General features: G+C 36.6%; 1 protein-coding gene and 1 long non-coding RNA gene across 2 annotated transcripts in view; one reads left to right on the top strand and one right to left on the bottom strand.

Moving 5' to 3' along the window:
- LOC139735657 (exportin-5-like) overlaps nucleotides 1-22,724 on the top strand; it is a 53,654-nt gene that overhangs the window by 8,179 nt on the left and 22,751 nt on the right. Inside the window, exons 8-21 of the mRNA XM_071646408.1 lie at nucleotides 1,409-1,485; nucleotides 1,813-1,912; nucleotides 2,578-2,790; nucleotides 4,174-4,264; nucleotides 4,874-4,996; nucleotides 5,581-5,738; nucleotides 6,122-6,217; nucleotides 6,989-7,030; nucleotides 7,562-7,651; nucleotides 9,045-9,244; nucleotides 10,165-10,333; nucleotides 11,017-11,132; nucleotides 11,908-12,008; nucleotides 22,199-22,295. Of these exons, the coding sequence (XP_071502509.1) occupies nucleotides 1,409-1,485; nucleotides 1,813-1,912; nucleotides 2,578-2,790; nucleotides 4,174-4,264; nucleotides 4,874-4,996; nucleotides 5,581-5,738; nucleotides 6,122-6,217; nucleotides 6,989-7,030; nucleotides 7,562-7,651; nucleotides 9,045-9,244; nucleotides 10,165-10,333; nucleotides 11,017-11,132; nucleotides 11,908-12,008; nucleotides 22,199-22,295 (1,673 nt within the window). The remainder of the gene's footprint in view (nucleotides 1-1,408; nucleotides 1,486-1,812; nucleotides 1,913-2,577; nucleotides 2,791-4,173; nucleotides 4,265-4,873; nucleotides 4,997-5,580; nucleotides 5,739-6,121; nucleotides 6,218-6,988; nucleotides 7,031-7,561; nucleotides 7,652-9,044; nucleotides 9,245-10,164; nucleotides 10,334-11,016; nucleotides 11,133-11,907; nucleotides 12,009-22,198; nucleotides 22,296-22,724) is intronic.
- Nucleotides 17,072-20,248, bottom strand: LOC139735674 (uncharacterized). Its single transcript, XR_011711220.1, has 4 exons — nucleotides 20,206-20,248; nucleotides 18,268-18,411; nucleotides 17,558-17,664; nucleotides 17,072-17,140 (listed from the first exon to the last, which is right to left on the bottom strand). It is a non-coding gene; the product is annotated as an uncharacterized lncRNA (long non-coding RNA).

Raw genomic sequence — 22,724 nt, 5'->3', positions numbered from 1 at the left:
ATATCAATGGGGGGGGGGGGGGGGAGAAGTTCTTAGGAAGTTCATTTTCCCATGGCTGTCAAAACTGCGTAGCCGTTGAGGTACCATACATTCGATGCCATATAAACATGAGAAAATACACATGAGCAGATACACAGTCATGAGCAAAACTGTAATGTCTCATACACTTGCCTCCAGAGCTGATGCTGACGTCGCTGTGAATTGTTCCCTGTGAATTCAAGACAAAATAGTTATGATGATGATGATGATGATGATGATGATGATAACATTGACCACAACCACCACCTTTGCCACCATCACCATCGTCATAGCAATAAAGATGATGATTTGTCAGTATATATAAACCACTGGGTATGATATAAATAGATCTAACTAAAATGATGTCACTGTATTGACGGAGCACCTGAAAGGTATGACTGCCTCTCCAATATCCATGCAACTAATAATGGCATGTTATTTACAAGTTGTAAAAATAATTCAAAAGATATGATTGAATGAAAGAAAATGTACACTAGCTACATTCTTAGATAGGATTAGCATACAAATGAAGACGTACAGACTGATAACCAAAGACGCTTAACTGAAAAGACAGGAAAGTGTGCACTAATCCTCTACAAAACAAATGGGCAGCGCACGGTCCTCAAGCGTATTACGCACATCACCTGAGACGCGCTGTCTTTGAAGTTGTTGTTGTTTTTTATCAAGCATCTTTGAGGGAGTGTAGCCTGAACTCTGTTTTTAGATCATGTTGTTGCCAAATTGTTACCTCCATGAAATATTCCTTATTACTTTGAAATCTCGTTTTTTAAGATAATCCCCTTAATAAAAAAAAAGCTACGACTATAATTTTTAAATCTTTTTAAGATAATAAAAAAACCACTACCTTTGGAAATGAATGATGTTCCTAGGTGTACTGAGTTTGTACTTACCTCTCTCTCTTTTGTATCCTCATGTAGGGTTGCCATTTTTATCACGCGTCTTCCTATCTTGTTAACTCTAAAATATCTTTGCTGATAACTATATTGTAACTGAAGCATGTTTTGCATACCCCCTCAAAAAAAGCAACAAGAACAAACATACAAGCAAACAAACAAAAATAGCAAAGCATCTCATGTTTAGTTTATGAAAGACCCCATGTTGAAAGATGCAGAAAGATGCCAGCTTCAGCCTGGATACATCTGTAGAGCCAACGACGGCAATTGTGTAGTGATTCGCCTAGATTCAGTCTTTCAGCAAGAGATTATGATGCAGAAATGTTGACTGCCATTGATTGTGTACTCTACTAGGGCTGCATTAGTAAGTTGTTCATATTTATGAATGACAACTGATATCGCAGAATAGTATTTAGTGTTCATACAAATTTCCTTTGACCGTTGCATCATCTTTTCTTCTTCCTTTTGTTTTTCAGGGCAAGATTGAAGAGAGAAAGCCCCTCATGGTTCTTCTATGTGAAAGCGCCATGGTTGAACTCTTCAATGCAGCAAAGTGAGTATTAGTTTATTTTTTCAAACAGGGTAAAATAAAGTTCTGTCCTGGGTAGAAAAGGATTTGTTTATAAGTAGGTGCTTTGGTTTCTAGAAATGATATTGACAGAATTTGTGAAACCAGTGATGCAGCCCATCGCTAGACAGATATCACTGGAAACTCTTCTGCAAATGTACATAGTGTGTTTGAATCATCCACTTCATTTGAAGATATACATTCCAGTTGGCAAGGCACCATCTGGAATTTGCCGTTTGATGATATCAAAGAATTGTGCCATGTAATGTATTTTGAATGTTTGTGTCTTTTCATTGCTCATTTCCTTGGCAGCAAAGCTTGCAATGCAGGCATTGATGAGATGAACCACCTTTTCATCAAAAAGCTCTGCCAAGTGATAACTGGCCTCGGTACTCAGATTTGTGCAGTGTGGGTATGTCTTTGCCTTCTGAGCATTCTCTTTAAAAATGTCTTAAGTAAGAGCTTGATTCTTATGAGAATGAAACTTGTGTCATCTTTTCACACCAGACCTGCAGTCCCTCACTTCTAATAGGTGCATAGATGGTTGTATCGATCCATCATACTTACGCTGCTTGCTGCTGCAGACCAGAAGTAAACAACTTTGAAATTGGAAACTAATGCAAGCAAGTTTTCCTGTTCTAAGCCAAATTCAGTGAACATTGATATTTTATAATTTCACAGATGACAGTATTTTTGCACATACGGTATCACCATTAAAATTTAAAAAAATGAAAATGTTTGTTGCATGTTCCTATTTTCATACTAGTTTAGTGGGCCCAATTTCTGCTGTTCAAAAATAGTTCCTTTGAAATATTTTTTTTTCTTTGCAATAAAATAGCACTGAAAACTGTTGAATGATATATCCTGATGAGAGATTGTATAAGACTTGTAATGTGAAAGAAATCTTGTAACCAAGTGAAACAGTGTAGTCATAAGGTTGCCCCCATTTCCATTACCATTAACAAATGTCCGTCAGTATGACACTGAATGTATGAGAGAACCAGAATATGCCTACTTGTAATAATATATGTAAAGTCCTGTGAAGTGTGACATATGATTTTAAATCATCTCTTGTAGGCATCAGAGGGTGAGAAGTTTGAGCGGCCCCCGAGCCTGGCGTCGTTCCTGAAGACACTGTTTGCCTTCACGCAGCACGCCAGCATCCAAGTGTGCCACCTGACGCTGGCCAGCTGGACGGCGTTCCTGCGCCACGAGTACATGTCATGTGATCCAGCTGTCAAAGAGATAATCCCGAGCCTCAGCCAAACATTCACCACGACAATACAGAAGGTTTGCAGCCATCCTTATCTTCTCGCAAGACTCAAATGTTCATCTAGATTCATTGAATGCAGAAATAGTCAGAGCTGCCAACTAGTACTGATTTTCAGTAATTTCTACTGAAATTGGACAAGAATACTGAAGGTTACAAGCAAATTACTGATTTTAGAAATCATTGTCTGTGATAAATTCTATAACACTGTTAAGGATTACTGATTTTCACTCAAAAAAGGTGCAAATTACTGATTTTCAGCCATCATAATACTGTAAGGCTTTTACAAAAGTTGGCAGCTCTGAATAGTAGTAGTGTGAGGAAAATCATACAAATATATTCCATAGGTGTGACTTCTTTGCTGAAGTTTATTGAAGAAGTGCCATCATCTCTGGATAAGAAGCTATAACAATTAGTGATGTCACAGAAGTGGTATACATAGATAAAATATAATGAGAATTCCTCAGAATTTTAAAAGTACATTTTGCCTTTACTTGCTATTCACATCCTTTTTGGGTAATATCATTTGCCCTGCCTTTTTAAAGGGGTAAGTCAAGTGCTTCTTCAGTAATGATATGTGGAATTCTTTTTATACGTTTTGTTGGTTTTTTTTTACCATTTTGAGGCAATTGCCTCCCTACACTTGAAATAGATACAACATGCTTATCAGAGCAGCTCTGAATTCTTTCATGATCAGGGAGTAAAATTCATTGTTTTTGTATCAAGGAATATATTGATGAAGCTCTTGAAAAGGTTAAAGGGTGTGTACAGTTCTGGTTGAGATGAGGATTTAGCTTTTAATGTTTTGCAAGATATTCAGAAACCACTCTATGAGATGTCGAAGAGCATGCAATTCTAAGGGGTATCAAAAGTTGATTTGATGAAAATCAGTTTTGAAATGGCTGAGATATCCAAAGTCAAGGTGAAACAAAGAGATCCTAATAAAAGGTGTGGCCTGTCGTCTTTTATTATTATCACTTTTTTGGATATCTCAGCCATTGGAAAAACAATTTTCATCAAATAAACATTGAATCCTTCTTAAAATTACATGCTCTTTCATATTTCATTAGAGGTTTTTCATTATCTCACCTAGGAATGTTCAAAACATGAATCCCCACCTCAACCAGTACTATACAGTCCCTTTAACGTCACATCAGGTGCATTGTATCATTTAGTCAAATACCAGTCAACAATCAGATAAACATAATCAGATGATACCATACAATTTGTTTATGTTCTCCCATTGGCAGAGGATTCTTGAGGATGTTCTCTTTGTTTCAGGATATATGACCTTCTTCAGTTGAAATTCAAACCCTTTGTATCATTTTGTGTGTTCCCTCCCATGCAAAGCATCATCTATACAGTGCAGAATTTTCTCATGGATGTATCCATTATATTATCAGATTGGATTCCCCTCCCAGTCGGACTCTCCTGCATGTGCCTACTCAAGGCTGGAGTTTGACTCAGACGATGAATTCTTCCAGTTCTTTGCAAGTAAGTGCTTATTTCAGGTATAATGTTACCTGGGTGAAAATCAAGAGGAGAGGGAATTTGAAAACTAAACAGTAATGGTGAATCAAGAATTACTTCAACAGCTAAAAGAAACAAATGAAAATGATGAAATGTTAATGTTAATTGTCTATTTTACACATTGCGACATTGGTTTTCGTGAATTATGGAAGCAAGTGATGAGTATTATGTATCATTTCCTCACAACACATGCTTTGAGACTCCAAATTTTGTATAGAATTTTTATAATTGGCATATGTATGACATGTGAGAGATTGAATTCATCATGCTAACAGATGACATACTCTTTGTGTATTATCAACCCGTAGAGGACGAGTCCCGAGTATACTCACTAGACAGGTGTCTATGGGAAATGCGTGTTGTAGCAAAATCAGTCCGTCCTCAACGGGTTAAGCAGAGTGACATGTAGATGGATTAGCAAAGCTCTTCTACTTTTGAGATGTAAACGATGGTGTGAGAACCATCCCTAGCCATCTGTTAACAGTTATCTAGCTTTAAATATATGTGCAACTGAAGGAGTTGTGAATATCATAAGGGAGTGCGGTAACAGCATCCTGTTGATTGACTTTGAAGATCATCGGCATCATCAGCTGGAAATCATGCGACTAGCTACGGCTATCTGTCCAGAGACGACATTCAGCATAGCATCTCACTGGCTGCAGGAGATGCTGTCGGCTCCCTTACAGAAAGAGGGAGGTGAGGCCACTTAGCTCTGTAGAGAGGGTGATTTCTTATTCTGATTGTTTAACTGCTTAAATTGCATGCGTCGTGACATTCTTGGACAAATTGATCTACAGTTACTTGTTATGAAATTGGACTGACATAATTGTAATTTGTATGCACAAGAGACGTTTAAACAGTGGTTCTCGTCAATTTTTGTGCATGACATGCCAAGGAACTGTCTGTAGTAATCTTAATTTTCAGAACGATAAGCAGTATTTGAATGATTTTTTTAGAATTAATGATTATTATCATATTTCTATCCATTCCTTTTGCAAATGTTGAGTTTATTACAGTCATCATATTCTTTGCTTAACTTTGATATTGCTTGTCAAGTGATTCTTACAATTCCCATCACTAGACAGTATAATAGCGATCTACTGGCAGGAGTGGTAGCTCCCTCTCTGACACTTTCTATTCAAGTTATATGTAGTACTATATGTTCGTACAAAGAAGATAAATATTTTCCAATTCATTTATTGTTCTGCATGCTAATTTGACATGTTCTGCCTTTGACCTACATTATTTAAGAGCTGGAAATGTTTTATTCAATTTGGCAGACAAAGAGCTGTGCACTCCCCACAGCCCATCGTACATAAAATGGGACGCCCTCACCGGCTACTTAGACAGTGTCATGACAACTCTTATTAGGCGCGACGAGCTTCCAGTCCAGCCAGCCATAGAGCTGCTTCAGGCCACACTCAACTCAAAGATTCAGGTAATCACATGGTAGAAAGTAACTTCCATCCATTGTATCATGTTTATTCAACTCAAGAAATTAAATCAGTACGTGTTTGATTAACATGGACTACTTTCTGTGGCTATATTTCATGATTTGCATTTCATAAGATTGTTTGAACAGTGGTAAAATGGTAACAAAAATTAAAAATAGATTGCAATCATATGAAATGTACATGACTTTCTGTTCAGTTAAATGTGTAATTGGTGATTTCAGAAAAAGGCCAAAAAAGGAATTACTATTTCTTAATATCACCCATCTCCCCAAAATATGAAGACACATCCATTATCCATTTTTTCACTGGAATTCGTTGTGTGTATCTTATCCATCTCTTTTTTCCTTTCTTTCTGCCATCATTTCAGGATCCGATGATTTTGTCGTGCCAGTTGACCTGTATCTCTGTTCTCTTTCCTGTCTTGCACCATGCCAAGCAGTACGTGGAGGGAGTCCTAGCTAAGGTAACGCACATGGACTTCAGTCTGCTTGCTACTAGTGTAGGACTGTCACAAATATCAGTTACTCGTAGGGTCAAAACTTTGTTTCTTGTAACACCGCTTATACTGCCCACCCTATTGCTACCTCTCAATTATCAGAGATTTTTGGTGTTCCCATGTTTATGCCAAGTAATATAATTTGTGTCTGTACCTTAGGTAAGTACAGTCTTTTTTGATATGTAAACATTCCTAAAATTAAAGACGCATAATTGTTGTGTTCCATTTTTTTTTTCATTTGTTAAGACTTAACTTGTGCTAGTGAAATGATTGATTGTGTTCTTCTTTTCTTTTATTTCCTTTTTTCTTGTTCTTTTTTTCTGGGGGTTTGTGGTGGCCCATAAAGTGAATCTTCTGACATCACAGCAATATTGAAAAGCTGAACATAACATTGAAAAAAAATGTCAGTTCACCAAAAAAAAAATAAAACATGCAAATCTCTTGAGGGCATTTTTTTTTTCTTAATGTGCGTCTGCAGGCTTTGCATTGCGTTGCTCATTGCCTGGAAGAACAGATATTGTAGGTCTGCCCCATAGGGTGTCAGGGGTATTATCATTTATCCCACAGTCACATAGACACTGTAGTTGCCCCATCAAATGATACATTCGTGAAGCTTACTTTTCTGGCCCATGGTGTCCATGTTGGTACTGTCAAATTCTGAAGTTCTTTATACGGTTTGAGTCATGCGTCCTGTGACAAATACATGTAATTTCACTGTTTTCTTAATTTCCTTTGCAGCTATTCATTGCAGCGGTATATTCTCTACCTGGTCTGACCAAGGTATTGTATTGGCATTTCTGTACACATGACATTTTTTTTATATTTTAATTTCTGCCCTGAGTCAAGAATACCCAAAGCAATCTCAATTTACCCCACTTATTTGAGGTTACTTGGAAAACTTATTTAAAATTTTCTTGATGAGTAAAGCTAAAAGAAAAAAAAAGGCACATATGCATAGATGTTATTGTTTAAAGTTTCTGATGATAATTCCTCTTCACTGGTTTCAAATTATTTAAAGATATATCGCAGTTTTAGCAACTGGGTGATTTCTTCAAAGGCCTCCAGAGCTTCCAGGATGTCATTTGCATAGAGGAAAGACACTGAGGGGAAAATGTATAACTTACCATAGTCATATGCTTTGGAAGTTTAAAAATTTGAAAGTTGCTTTTGCTACTGGTTCTCACTAATTGGCTATATTAATGGAATATATTTAGATAGTAAAAGAAATGTGTTCTGTGTGTCATATCCTGGATGGGAAAGGTCTTAGTTGGCACAGGGGCTAATGCTGGCTCGTTGTTGGTGTTTTTTCAGAAGACTAGGACACGGTCAGTACAGAACGTCCGGAGACATGCCTGCTCTGCCCTGGTCAAGATGTGCCGTGACCACCAGGACCTCATGCTGGTAAGTTCAGACAAGCTCCAGTCCCTGTTCAATACACAGGCAAAATTTATGCTTATGAACAGAAGGGAGATTTCACCTTTATTACAATGTAGAGTGTTGCATTATCTTTGAGTTAAATGAAAGATGAAAAGGTTAAAAATAAAGAAAGATTAAAAACAAAGAGTTTATATAGAAGTGTAACTACTGATCATTTTAGACAGATTGTTGTGTAAGACATGCAGGAATTGCTATCATTATAAAGCGCTCTACAGCATAGTTTCAGTACCCATAAGAAAAGCCTATTCCCAGGTTTGTGCTCTGTGTAAGATGGTACACGACATTTGCTCCTGCAACAATTGCTCCAGTTTTATTTTCTCCAAGGTCGTAGGCTTAGGGGTAGGGATGTGATAGGGTTTTAGGTTTTATAGTTTGATGTGAGGATTAGGATTAGGATTAGGGTTAGGGATATGTTTGTTGGTAGGTTTTAGGTTTAGTTTGATGTGAGGATTAGGGTTAGGATTATGTTTGTAGGTAGATTTCATATTTAGCTAATTAAAAGCGTGCAGATATTTCGTGGTACCAATTTTTTGCAGAAGCAAATGTCATTGAACTGTACAAGTAATTCATATACCCCCTTTGCTGAAAGTGCTGGTATTAGTATAAGATGTTACACAGAGGTCAGAGGTTACATTCTGGGAATACCCTTCCCTGTCGAACACTGTCCCATCCAATGTTTTGTTGGTTTGTGACAGTGTCTTTGTGAACCTCACCGGCCGTAGAGTAAGATCACACAGAGGTCCATAGTACCGGTGGAGTGTTGTGACTGGTATGGTCTCTTATACACACACTGGCCTCCAGAACCTCATACAAATGTCTAGATATTGAAGGATAATGTCCCCACAAAGAAAGATTTCATAATTTATTCAAAAGGGAAAGACTACCCTGAAAATTAGGTCGTGTGAGTAGAAACAGAAAAATGAGTGGATCAGGAAGAGTTTGAGCAGAGTCTGATCAGAATTAAGAAAGTTATTTTTATTATTATTTTTTTTTAACGTTGTGATTGATATACACAAATTGTCAAATCTGTGATGTAGCATGTGAGCTCTCCTTCTTTTGTCTTGTGCAAAAAAGATACCAGATTTGAGAAGTCACACGTTGTTCTAAATGTTTGTCTTATAGTTTTTTGTTTTTCATTTTGTGATTATAATGATGATAATGAAGACCACGAACCACAAAATTATAAGCTCGCAAAAATGTCCCATCAACTGCAATTTGTGACAATATCGGCATGTACAGTGCTCTGTACTAGCAAGTGTCCCATTCTTATTACTTTATCATTACATTCTTATGGCAGTATTAAAATTTCAGTTTCCCTTGGCAAACCGATTATCTAATTGTCTTCATTGATTTGCAGCCCCACTTTGAGAAGATCTACAGCCAAGTGCAGACCCTAAGCTCTGACCCCGATCAGCTGACCCAACTGGAGAGGGTGACACTCAACGAAGCAGTCATCCTACTCAACAACGGCCTTCACAACTTTGAACGACAGAGCGCCCTCATTGCTGAAATAATGCAGCCTATCACCAAAGTGTGGCAATCGCAAACAATATCTGAGTACGCTTATTTATGTATTTTCTTGAAAGAGAAATGTACCTATGGGAGAAACTAGCATTCTGTTGAAAACAGTGACACAGAAGCAACAGATCAGTTTAAAAAATTTCGGAAAATAATGGAATTATTTCAGTGTTGTGATGTCATATAACCGTGGCATTTGTTGCATATGGTGGAATAGTTGGGATTATGAGACAGAGGCATTCATTTACATTGTCAGTCATGTCAGGTTTCCGATTTTGCTGGAGGCTCCCTAAAAGCATACATTATACTTATCATATGTTTGCAATTTTTGAAAAACAATTTGTTTCTTTTTTTTTGAAAGTATTTCCTGTTTAATTTCTCTGGATCTTTTAAATGTGCAGTATGTGCAATATCATAGGGATTCAGATTGACTGCCACATGAATGTTTGTTGTGCAATCCCAACCTCTGACCTGTGTAGATATGAATTGTCATTTCAAAAACTCCCTTCATGTTCCTTGGTTATTTGCCAGCTTATGCCAAATATCTTTATTTATTATGATATTTGTAAAATTAATTTGATAGTAAAGGTTTTCCAGTGCATGATCATTGATGCCATCAAAAGATGAAGTTCTGTGAAAATTCAGGGGACTGGTTAATAGATGAATGGAATACAAAGTTTTGTCATATTGGGAGTAGATACTGAGGTTATTTTTTCATGTGGTATTCACACTCGATGCACATTATAGTTTAAAAGGAGAGCAGGTGATCATACATAATTCCATATATACGTATGTGTGTTCTCAAACATAAGCAATATTGTAATCATTGTTTTTGTCATCTCCTCCTCTCCCTTCTCCCCCTCCTCTCTTCTCCTCCCCCCCCCCCCCCCCCCCCTCCTCCCTCCCTCCTTCTTCGTGTATGTGTGTATTTGGGTTTTGTACTGCTTGGCTTGAGGTAGAATGGTCCAGTCACCGGACATGTTCATCCACCACATTGGCCTTGCTCAGCCCAGCAGTGTCCAGCCCAGCCAGGAGGACACCCACAACAGGAATAGGGCACAAGTCTTCAACTGTCTCTCTACCAGCCTTGCTGTTATCAAGAGGAGCTGCTGGCCGAGTGACCCGGAGGTACGTCCCTTCTGATGTCCACACATTAGTCATTTGGGTCATGCTTCCTTGGTCATACAGCTTCTATAGTTTTAGAAATGAAATAGATGAGTACACAGGCATTGATTTCTAGCAGCATGTAAGGGGGGGGGGGATTCAAAAGACCGTTGAAGATCAAACAAGAGCACCCTTATTGTATGAGAAAGCTTCATTTGTAAATGAACAACCATATAAACAAACAAACATGAATTTGAATTACTAAATTTTCTCCAGTAATTCAAACCTGAAGTAAGTATCCAAGAGCAAATCTTAAGGAAGCATTATCCTCTGCTCTCTCGTGTGTGAAGTAGATCGGTCACAATCATGATGTGCAAATTAATGTGTCACGTAATATGGGATGGAATGCCGAGGAATTTTCCAGCATATTCTTGTAAGTTGCTAGCCATGTGGAATGATAAGTGCATGTAAATTAAAAAAAAAATAAATAAATAAAAGTACCAGGTTGTGTCCTGAGCAAGAAGAAGACAGATGAATAGATAAAGAGATACCAAAATGTGTGCTATTAAAGCCAGGCTAGGTGAAAGAGGCCAACTGGTAAATACACCATTGATTACATCTTAGATGGCTGAAACCATTACTCCGTATTGTCTTAGTTGTAGAGTCTGATGTCAAAGGCCTTATACTTGGCTGTGTTTCTTTATTAGGTCGCTGAAGCTGGAGGCTTTGTCAGTGGTCACCTACCCAACGGGACCTGCATCTACAAAAATCCCTGCACGCCACACATTGTACCTCTCTTGCCAAACCTCTTCACCTTAGCCAGGTAGGATCAGTTTGTCATGTCATAAAATGTCAAGTCTGGTACGAGTATAATTATGTTAATGAGAACAACTTTGGAAGCCCTGTGTAGTACCACTACAATGTGAATTTCATGCATAGTCTGTTGTGTTTTGCTCACAGTATTTGGACTAGAAACGATTTACATAAATGAACTCTTCTGTAGTTTGTAAAACCAAGCATTTAGAGATTTGAATTATTTGTCCAACAATGTTGTGCAGTTGTGCAGTATTTAGAAAGCATGTTGAACATATATTTATCACTTTATCAGCACAGCCATAAAGTGATTTTGTTCTGACTCTCTGCTGTATTTTAATCTTTAATATTTATCAGTCAGCGGTAATTGTTCAATTCGTCATTACAGAGATGAAGAGATAGGTATATAAATTGATTGACTGACTGATAGATAAGATGAAAACAAAAAACAAAATGCTTGGGGAGAGCTATTTCAGGTTTATAGAACTTGGCAACAATTACATCAATGAATCTTAATATGATAGCTTCAATATCAACAACCTTGTGATATGCTTTTGCTCTTCTTAACCTGTCGAGGACGGGCTGATTTTGCTACAACACGTATTTCCCATAAACACTTGCCAGAGTATGCTCAGGACTTATCCTCAATGGGTTTTAAGGTAGTCCACAGTGCGTGATGAGGTATCATTGTATATAATATAACACCATGTAATACCATTCCACAATGAAGAGATAATGTGTGCAACCTGCTCCTGTATTTCATGTTCTCATCTGCTCTGTCATAGAACGCTGAATGGTATATGGGCACCAGAAATCAGAGCGAAAGTCTGCCCAGAGTACACAAAATCGTACGACATGACGGACAATGAAAGAAACACCATTCTAGGTAGGTTCCTCTCAATGTGAGATGCTACTTGCATGTGGGTGAAATTAGAAGTGTCTATGTGGTCATGTTTGGAATAGATCAATGTGATGCATATTGAGAAAAAGACCGAAGTGTTTTGTCTGGAGTCTTATTGTGAAAGAAACTTGAGAAAACAACATTTTATGGAAACGTGGACAGCTACGATCAAGATGCGCAAGTTGCCATTATGTGTAGATGAAGGAATGTTTACATCAATCAAGCAAGCAGTCAGTCTTCATTACCATGCCTGCTGACAGTACTGTTTGCCTTCTTTTTATTTGAATGTGCAGAAAGATGTGTACTTATCTTGTGTTAATACTGTATAGTAGGCCAGCCAAGACGATTTTTTTTACTTTGGACGGCAAAATTTGTTAATGCTAAGTTTTCCAGCTGAAAGTCTTGCAAAAATACTCAAGTTTAGCGTACGGCCGGATGTCAAGCGCGTTTTTGCCGAAAAATGTCTTTTTTAGCACAAAATTTGAAAGAATGTAAAAAATCACGATTTTTATTTTTTTACCGAAATAAGTAATGGTTGATAAGTACCTTTCAAACTAGAAATGTGTTATCTTCCATTTCAAGTTTAGAACCTGACTAATATGCATTTGAATGTAGAATTTTTACACGCACATATATGGCGCAATGAAACATAAAAACTTGATTTACTCAAAATTGTACTTTGTAAAATCTACCAATATTTCAAAGTTTTTTTAAACTACCTAAATCAATCTATTCAAAAGTTTTTATTATTCCGAAATATAATATATATTCTGATATCTTATGCAGCAAAGAAATTACAAGATAAGGCGAAAGATAACTCGTTTTATGTTATCCTAAATGGGACGATGTATTTTTACCGGACGCGCATTTTGAATGAAAAATCGAATGTATAGCGTAAGCCCATATATGTTGTACATGGTATAGTGCGTGTAGGTATTTATCTTACGTAATTGGCGAAGTCAATGGACAGGTTGGATAGCTGACTGCAAAACCCTTTGTGGCACCTTGATATGACTGAAATGTGCTTCTTCCCCACCCCCCCCCCCCACCCCCCCCCCCAAAAAAAAATAAAATCAGTAGTGTTGTTACCATGGCAACTGATCATCATTAGGTCACTCCCTGAAAATTTCAAATATTCATAATTGTAAAACGTACGAAAGTGTTGAAACATTTTGTGTTTGTGTGAAAAATGTGTCAATCTAACTAATCTATGTTTAACAATGAAACCTAAGAGTTATATAAAATTGTTTACTATGTTCGGAAATGGTTGTCATGGAAACCGTGATAACAAATCACATGTTACTGGGAAAAATTACGATACCAAATCTCCCATCCTGCATACTCACCCCTTCCCCCGAGAATGCTTTGGAATTCGTAATGCTATATAGTTTGCATTCTCAGGCCCTGAAACGGAGCCCTGCAAGGGATAGGCACGAAATCACTTTTACTTTTGTAATGTTCTAAGGCGAGGTGTTTGCATTTTATTTTGATTTATTCTCCCGCAGAAGACTTATACTAAATGTTTCTTTTATGATGGTTGATTGTTGACATGAACGTTGTTTGGAACGCACACTTAGTCGGCGACATAAAAATGTTATTATGTATCCCGGATTTGTGTGAAGAAGTAAGGCAAATATCACCCTCAAAAGAGAAAATAAGAAGCGAAAAGGAAGTAGAAGTGAAATGCGTACAATGCAATAACAGCTTTATTTCCCCTTCCCATCATTAAGTCGGTTATATCATCGAGTCTATATTGCAGATTATATTAATCCTTGGCCAAGTTCTATGTCCTTGGAGCAGACATGTAACAACTTGTTTGTTTGCAATTCGATTTTTTTTTCTATAATATCACAAATTTGTGAAAAAAAAATCATTTCAGTTATCACCAATTCCCAGTCAACCAACAAAACGTACTACACAATGTGCACACGCCCGCAACCACCGTCTCAAACAGCGTTCACGAATGAAATACAGTAAACACTAAACGAGGCAATTTTTCTTTTTTAAAGCAATGATTTGCCATTAGCGTACATTTACTAGAATAGCAGCACTTGACATCTATGTTGCTGGTTACCAAAATGCTGATTAGAATACCATACACAGTAAGAACATGCTTGAATCCTGCAAAATATATATAATTATTTCTCTTCAACAGTATTTCGTTTTGAAAGGTAAAGAACCTCAGTCTCCATTTGTGGACATCTAAAAACAAACAAAAAAATCCATCTGAAAGCAATCTTCTTAAATGATTAAAAGCTTTAGAAAAGAATGAGTCCTCAGTGAAAATGTCTTTCATGAACAAATCTCTGTGATATACATCAAAAGAGTTTGAAAAACAATACAAATTGCGCTGACTACATTAACTGCATTGACAGCCTCAATTTTTTTTTTAATGTGACATATACTACAATGTGTCCAGCATCACAAACGTTACACCAGTTAGAAAAACAAAATGTTCTCTTTAAGCAATATTTCAATATCTCTATCTTTTTAAAAATTTGTGGTTACATATCCTAGCTAATTATGACTGTACGCTGTTGCATTGAACTTTCGTCAATGTACAACTAAATTAGAATGGTGACTGCCAAATTTTTAAAAATCTACTTTTAGTCTGATATTATTTTTGTGTTATGCAGACCAGTGTGATAAGGTATCTGTACTGAATATTCGTCTCTCAATGAAGAAAAAAAAAAATCACCTCTCCAAAATGCATGGTACCGGTATTTCCCTCTAATACTTTCCCTCATTCCAAGTACCAGAATACATTGCTGGGGCCCTGAATAGCTAACATATATTACTGTATTACCAACATCATGACAATTATGGCACATGTGAAAGAAAACCTGGCAAAACATACATCTTGACCAGTACATTTTCTTTTCACTAATTCTTGTACTTGGCGTTTGGATTGAAACATTTTACTTATGTTCGTTCCTTTAAGCTACATACTATTCTTTTATATCTTAAACTAGAAAAGAAAAAACATGCTTTATGCTATTTCCCTTCAGATTCACCAACTGTTACTTTGTGAAATTTTCTCTTTTTAAGCACTTCAACGTGCAGTTTTTTTTTTCTGACTAACATGTCACATATTTTCCTCCATCTGATGAAGAAAGGCAAAGTTCACTTCCCTTTTGTTGCCCCCCCCCCATAAAAACAAAAACAAAAGACATTCCAATCTGACAGGATTAAAATGTTGGCGTTTGGGCTTCAAAGGAAATAACAGGATCAATTTCCATGAACTACTAGTATGCAGCTTGTAACTGTGAGTCTCAAAGGCATGGTATAGTTTTGATTGAGATGGAGATTCAGACTTTAACTTTTTGCAAGCAAATAAAAACAACTTATGAAATATGAAAGAGCATCAAATTCTTAGAGTAATTTGAAGTTTGTTTGATTAAAGTTCTTGGTTTTGAAACGGCCGAGAAATTTTTTTAAAAAGTGACACAGAATGATAATAATTAGAAGTGGGTGCCACCTTTATTAGGACCTCTTTGTTTTTGTACATCTCAGCCTTTTCAAAACCAATTTTTAACAAATAAATTTGGAATTCCTCTTGGTATTGTTTACTCTTTAATATTTCGTAACAGGGTTCTCATTATTTTACAAAATCTCCATATCAGCCCCCATCTCAACCAAAAGTAGGCCATCCCTCATCCCTTTAATGCTGCCATCAAAATTGGAAGTAGATCTACATCAAATCATATTGTAAATGCTCTTTGCCAAGTAGTGTTGTGCACATTTTGATATCAGGTCTTGTTTTACTTCATCACTAAGGGGAAAAAAAAGAAAAAAAAAGATTAGAAAAGAAGCATTTAATCTGGATTAGTAGAAATGTCTAATATATACACATGTCTTTTATATATTCAACTTCTATAATAGTTCTGAAAGCACATTGTGATTATATTTGAGAAGTTTAGATGGATGCATTCCACATGTAAGTTCAGGTTCTGATGACATCCTTCATACGGAATCTGGATGCGGACCGGATAGCCTGGCAGGGTTGTTTCTGGAGAGAGACAGAGAGAGAGAGAGAGAGAGAGAGAAAGAATGGTGTATCTGTCTTTACTTGATGAGGAAAGTGACATGGGCATTTTAATCTTTGGTGAACACACAGTGACATATAGGCTAATAAAGACATACGGTTACTTGATTTCCTCTATATGTAGTGTTTCCTTGAAACTGTAAAGTATATTATTTTATACAGTAGATCCTAATTATAGCAATTTAACCGTGAGTACACGATGAAATATAAAATGTAGGAAACTTTCATGATCCAAATATCCAATTCTTTCCATTAAGCTTTTTATTCCATTCAGAAGAATTTCAAGGTAGTGCTTGCCTGATACTGCAACTGGATACATTCAACACTTTCGTGCATATAATGTCCCTGTGACCTTTCACATCAATACCCTCATAACTAATCAAAGTCAAATTGCTTAGAGGTTATGGTAACTTTGCCATCCGAAGGTAAATATAATGTCATGGTAGCAATGCTCTACAGTCAATAAAAATCAGGGTTTCCCTGTAATTTACAATCAGCAGCAAAATCACAACAATAACTAAAATGCTACTTGTACAAGGCTCAGCAGGTAATCATCTCTTCTGTATAAAACCAAAGTTGAAGATGATCTGCTGAGTAAATGTTAAGTTATTGCAAGATGAGAATAGGACAGATGTGCGTGTGAATGATGACTGCAACAACATAAAAACTCCTGCAACCATCTTTGACAGAGGCTAAAAAAAAAATAATAATAATCAGCGTTAATTCATGTAAATCTTCGTTGTTGGAGTGATTGACTACATGCATATGCAGTACTGCATTCATTTAGCAAAACATGCGTTAATTTTCTGCCCAATGAACGATCGACAGTCAAAAATTTGGTCAAGATGTCAAAGGCTTGACAAAATATTCCAACATATTTGGGGTTTACATTTTACATGTACATGTATTATTGCTTACCTCTCACATTCTCTTTCGAAATAGAGTGCAGGATGCACAGATTAGAGGTTGGTAGTCAGGATATCTCTCTCTTTCTTTTTTTTTTTCTCTCTCTCTCTCTTGTCCGTAGTTGGCTGTGGTTTGCAGGGTCCATTTTGTCCACTTTGTGCTAATTCTGGTCGAAAATACAATTAACAAAAACTTAAATAAGTTATCATTTTTATGAGTGAAACAGGATAATCATACTGCAACATAAACAAACACATTCATCATGAATTAGAATTAATCATCACGATCTCATGAATCCCTTAGTATGAGATTTTGGATCTTCAGGTCGCTGTCAACATTAATTTGTCTTACATGTAATACATTAATCATGTCATTGTTATTATCATCTTTGATGCTCTAAAGCCATATCTTACTGAAAATGAATTATGTAGGATGGAAGTCATCTTGACACCTGTAATTCCTGTACACAAATATTTGATTGTATCATGCTCTCATTTGTATGTGGATTAGGATATGATTTCCTTGCATAAATCGATTTGTATTCATGAGATGATATTCCTAATTTCAAATCGATGACACTTACTTCTGAGCTGGAAAGGGCATTCACATCGCAGTCAAGACATCTTTCTATCTCCCCCTCACTCTAGTGGATGTGATCTCAAACTCAGCATGTCCATTTGTTGGTGACACCTTGATAAAAATAAAGAACAATACATCACAGCATATCACCCTTACGTCATACTTAACGCAACATAATAACAATGGAAAGTTAATTGATCTGTGACTACAGACGTATTTTCATTTGTGCACACATTAAACACTTGTGCCAATTGACATGGTTGAGAAATATTTCATTACATATAATATCTTACTTGATTACATTTATGTTTGATTTTTATATGATCTCATCTTCAGTAGATAGAATACCGTTCTTTCATATGATCCTCTACAATAGAACATGCAATGAATTTACAAGAAAACAAGAATAAACATCCGATCATAGATTTGCTCCCCTTATTATATAAATGGAGATACACGTGTATAAGATTATTCTCCTCTCTTTGTTTGCAAAGTATTTGTACACTGCATTGTAATGCAACTGTCAAAGCGAAAACATGCTTGTTACAATTTATTCAAATGGAATAGGAATATTTGATACTCAATGTATTTAGATTTGGCATTATTTTCAACTGGGCACTGAAGTGATACATTTGATAATCAAACACTTAGTAAGTTTGTATTTAAAAGATATTTCAAATTAGACCGCTATTTAAGACATTTACCGTTTCTTACCTTCTGGTTGTTCTGCAATTTGTTGCAGGTAGAAAGAGCTCAGTCTTTACAATTAGATTTTGGCAAGTCAGAATAGGCATATGTCTCTCTCTTTGGTGAAGTTTGAAGACAAGACTCAGTCTGTCCACTTGTTGGTACATCTAGCTGAAAACAGAAATCAACATGACTCAAATAATTTTTTTTTCATCTTTAAAGCAGAGCATTATAAGCTAATAGTGAACAAAAAATAAAATCAATTTGAAATTTAATTGTTTTGAAAAGGCATCTTGACATTGACATAATTTTCTTTGTTTCCCATGCAAATCAATTATAACTAAAAATATATCTCTTTCATTAAGATGATATTTTTTTTTTTTAGCTTTTTAAAAAGTTAAAAAAGAAGAAGATATTTAGGTTTCAGTGAGTCGGTATAAATGATCCATTAAAAATGTAATATTTACATTTTTTCAAATGAACCTTTATTCTTTGAGACATTAACATAAGAACTTGGTACTTATGAGTAAAGACATTTCTAAATAGTTTCTCTTTGACTAGATCTATTTGTAAACTAGAAGAGTACATGTAAATGATTCACAGATTAGGAGAGGTTGGCAGTCAGGACTGAACACTTTCTCTCTCTCTCTCTCTCTCTCTTTCAGGCATATTCGAATGGCAAGATCACTTGGTTGTAGACTCGCTTTTATATAAAACACCTAGGCCTAAATCCTAGACTCTTTTTCTGAACCCACAGGTCTACAAATACCAGAAAGAGTGGAATCAACCTTAGACCTCTGCTCTAGAGACTAATATTAGCCTAGATAATTCACGTTAGAGCTAATGTTAGGATCTTCTAATGTTAGATCTAACATGAACTTTTTGATCAAAGTTAGCCTACATATATAGTATAATTATTATGCATAGATTTTAGAACCTCTAGATGCCTAAACTTAGGTCTAGCTAGGCCTAGTACAGTAAGCTGGGTCTTTACAACAAAACTGCCTAGATATGAGTAGTAGATTACTAGAAACCTCTAACGTTAGGTAGAATCAGTGGCCCAGATCTTGACTAAGGTTAGACCTAGATCCTAATTCCAGACGCCAGCTATTTATGCTTCAGACCCCGGCCCTAGATTTTATATTGTAGGTCTAGTAAATTACTATTAGACTCTAAACGTTGGTAGAGCTACATCTACATCTTCTGTATAGTCTACAGCCCCTTGCCCTGGACCTGGCTCTAGCCCTACAAATAGAAATACATCTAACCAGCGCAGTAACGTTAGTAGTAGTGGTCCTGTACTGTCCACGTTATACAACTGCTAATGTGCTAACGTTAGGTGTTAAGTTCATTGTGATTATACTAGTGTCATAGGGCCTAGCCCGATTGAATTGTTTTGGCATAATAACAGGCGTAGCCGTACATTCTAGCACTAACACTAACATTCGTCATTAGAGTAAAACTACCCCTACTACTACTAGCTAGAATGTCTAACACTAACGTTAGTATTAACAGTTAGAGAGAGTGTATTACCGTTAGATAGATTAGACCTAACAGTAGACGAGGATTCAGTCCAACTGCATGTGATGAGGCCATAAATTACAAACCTAGATCGAACTAACAAGACACCTAAATCTAGACGTAGACTATACTTAATGTTTGTTAGGCCTCTTTTCGCACCGTGTCAAGACGTGCTTTACGGAATAATCGCTGTTCCACTAACAAACACCGCCGGCACGGTCGGGTGGCGGCCCGGGGGTTGGTAGGCATGCCCGCGCCCACGGGATCGGTGCGAAATACAGTCACATTAAAGACATCGGCCTAACGTAGTACTAGCGCTTGAACCTTGATATTAACCAAGTCTCAGATTAAAGTTGTATATCTAACTAATAGATCAAAACAGATTTTTAAGTTCCGTTATGCAGTGCAATAAGGAACTATGTATTTATTTACTAAGTTACTTACATTCGAAGGAAATAGTCCCTTTTCCAGTCACCACGTTTCCAACTCAATGACCGAAACATGCAGCTCTCGCGCGAGAGATTTTACCTGTATGCTAGATCGTAGGGGTAGTGCGTGGTAGACGTACGCACACGTATTAAGTATTCGCGCGCACACAAGCTGCGCGGGGCTACTGGAAAATGCTCGGAAAATGCATTTTCTGAGTTCCTGCAAGTTCAGAGTTTTGATTAAAAGTAAAGATTTCTTCAAGAAAACTAGAAATAATATTGACACATTCAATTAAAGAAGCACTTGTAGTTTTATAAAACATTAAAGTACTTTTGGAAGATCATCTAATTAGCTTGGAAAAGCAAACTTTGCAGAACGTTAAGTAATCTGTGAATATTATTTCGAGAAAACAACACCCAAACATTTGAGAGCCCCATATATGGCTGTACAAAATGACTTTTTAAAATGCTAAGGAAACACATTTAAATTGCAATTTCATTAAAAGGGACAATTGAAACTCATGATCTTTCAAATATCAATTGAATGCAAGCAAAAAATAAAAATCGTGATTTTTGACATGCTTCTGAATTTTGTGCTAAAAATGACATTTTTCGGCAAAAACGCGCGTGACATCCGGCCGTACGCTATTCCTTAGTATTTTTGCAAGACTTTCAGTATGAGAACGGAGCATTAACAAAAAATGCCGTCGAATCCTTATCTAGAGCCTTTTTTGAGGTTTGGCTGGTCTACTATGTAGGGGAAAATGTGAATAAGGAAGACTCCTTTGAAAGTCATGTTGTTGAATGCTTGTGGTACTAAATGTGTGGATTTTATACGAGTAGTTTTAAGATCATTTGTGTCCCTGTGAATTATCTTTATAGCATGAATGAGAAAGACATTTATTATAGATATTATGGGTTAACCCTAACTAGGCCGGGCTAAATAGGTAGTTGATAGAGCCGGGGGGGCCTCCCAGGCCCCCCCCCCCTCCAGATCTCGGCCGTCGACCGTGCGATCGCGACGAAAATTGGCACACACATTGCCTATGATGTAATCTGAAATACCATGAAGTTAGTTTTTCAAAATATTATAATTTGTGCTAAATTATGCTAATTTATGCATCATGATGCATGAAATCAGACTATTTTGTATAAATCACTAAATAAAGCTCAAAACAGGCACATTTTTTGTGTAAACATTCATTTTAGTGTCCTTAGCAAATGTAATAAAAAAACATTGTGATATCAGAAAAAATGTTTAAGTATTTCATTGTTTTTTTGAATTTCTTATGTATTTCACTGTTTTTTCGACTTTATGTTATTCATTGTTTTTTCGATGAAATTTGCCCGCGACATCGCTCCGAACAAGAAAATATGTTATTCATTGATTTTAATCAATAAAACACCAAAATAATCATGCTTTTATTAAATTTGCCTGTAAGCACAGTTTGCATTAAAATTGTACACGAATTCACGTTTCTGAGCAATTTTTGGTCTGACATGCATGTACATATTTATGCGTAAATTCGGAACCGCGTGCCCGGGCGTCGCAACTTGGTGTCAAAAGATGCGGGAGACTCGAAAGAAAAAAGTCACAAAACGTCACGGCGATAGCTTTTTGCGATTGCGATACATCGCGCGGAACGTCGAGGGAGGGGGGCCTCAGAGGCCCCCCCCCGGCCTAGTTAGGGTTAAATGACTGAAAAGTGTATGTGAAACCACTTCATAGGGCTTGAAACTGAGATTGCGCTGTGCCATGGTCTATGAATCCTGTGCTAAACTGCTGCTTTACAGTATGCATCTATTGAAAAGTCATTACTTTGTTAACTTGAAATGCAACAGAAATTATGCATGAGCCCTCTTCATTGCTCTCCAGGTTTTCCCCCCACTTCCACTTTATTTATTTATCTATTTTTTGTGCAAAGGAAGAGATGGAAACTTTGTAAGTGAAGATAATATACTTGTACTCAATCTATGCCTTCCTTTCATTTTTCTCTAATTTTGTGCAGGAGTGTATGTCAACAGCTTAGATATTCATGACATGCCATCAAACAAACCAGTCATGGAGAAAGTTCAGACCTTCCTCAATGTCATCTATGAGAACATGTGAGTTTATATACTTTCTTAAAGCGCTGACATTTTCACAAATTTTGTGAATATGCTCTTGATCGTAAAAATACAATGTAACTCGCAAAAGTATTGACAAAAATGAAAACAAAAACCTACCCCGCATGTACTGTCCTAGGCCAGGCCAGCACACTATCGTTGCAGTATCAAGTGACTACAAGTACATGTAGTAGAGCCCAATACCATGCTATCGGCCCTCCTACTCAAATTTTTGGCATACTAATACTTTTGTTGTTTTTTTCTGAGAGATGTGATCTCATTTCAAGGAATGCTTTGACAAATTGGTTTGTTTTGGAAGTCACACTTTCATCTAACATTTGTGTTTTGTTGTTTTTTTTTTAATTGATAATGAGAAGATCACAAAGTGCAAAATTAACAACTCATGAAGATGTATTTCTGATCAACTGC

The sequence above is a fragment of the Diadema antillarum genome, unplaced genomic scaffold (genome assembly GCF_040938485.1).
Source record: "Diadema antillarum isolate AM-2024a unplaced genomic scaffold, OU_Dant_1.0 seq00000590_RagTag, whole genome shotgun sequence".
Classification (NCBI taxonomy): domain Eukaryota; kingdom Metazoa; phylum Echinodermata; class Echinoidea; order Diadematoida; family Diadematidae; genus Diadema; species Diadema antillarum.
This window is presented reverse-complemented; position numbering and strand designations above follow the sequence as displayed.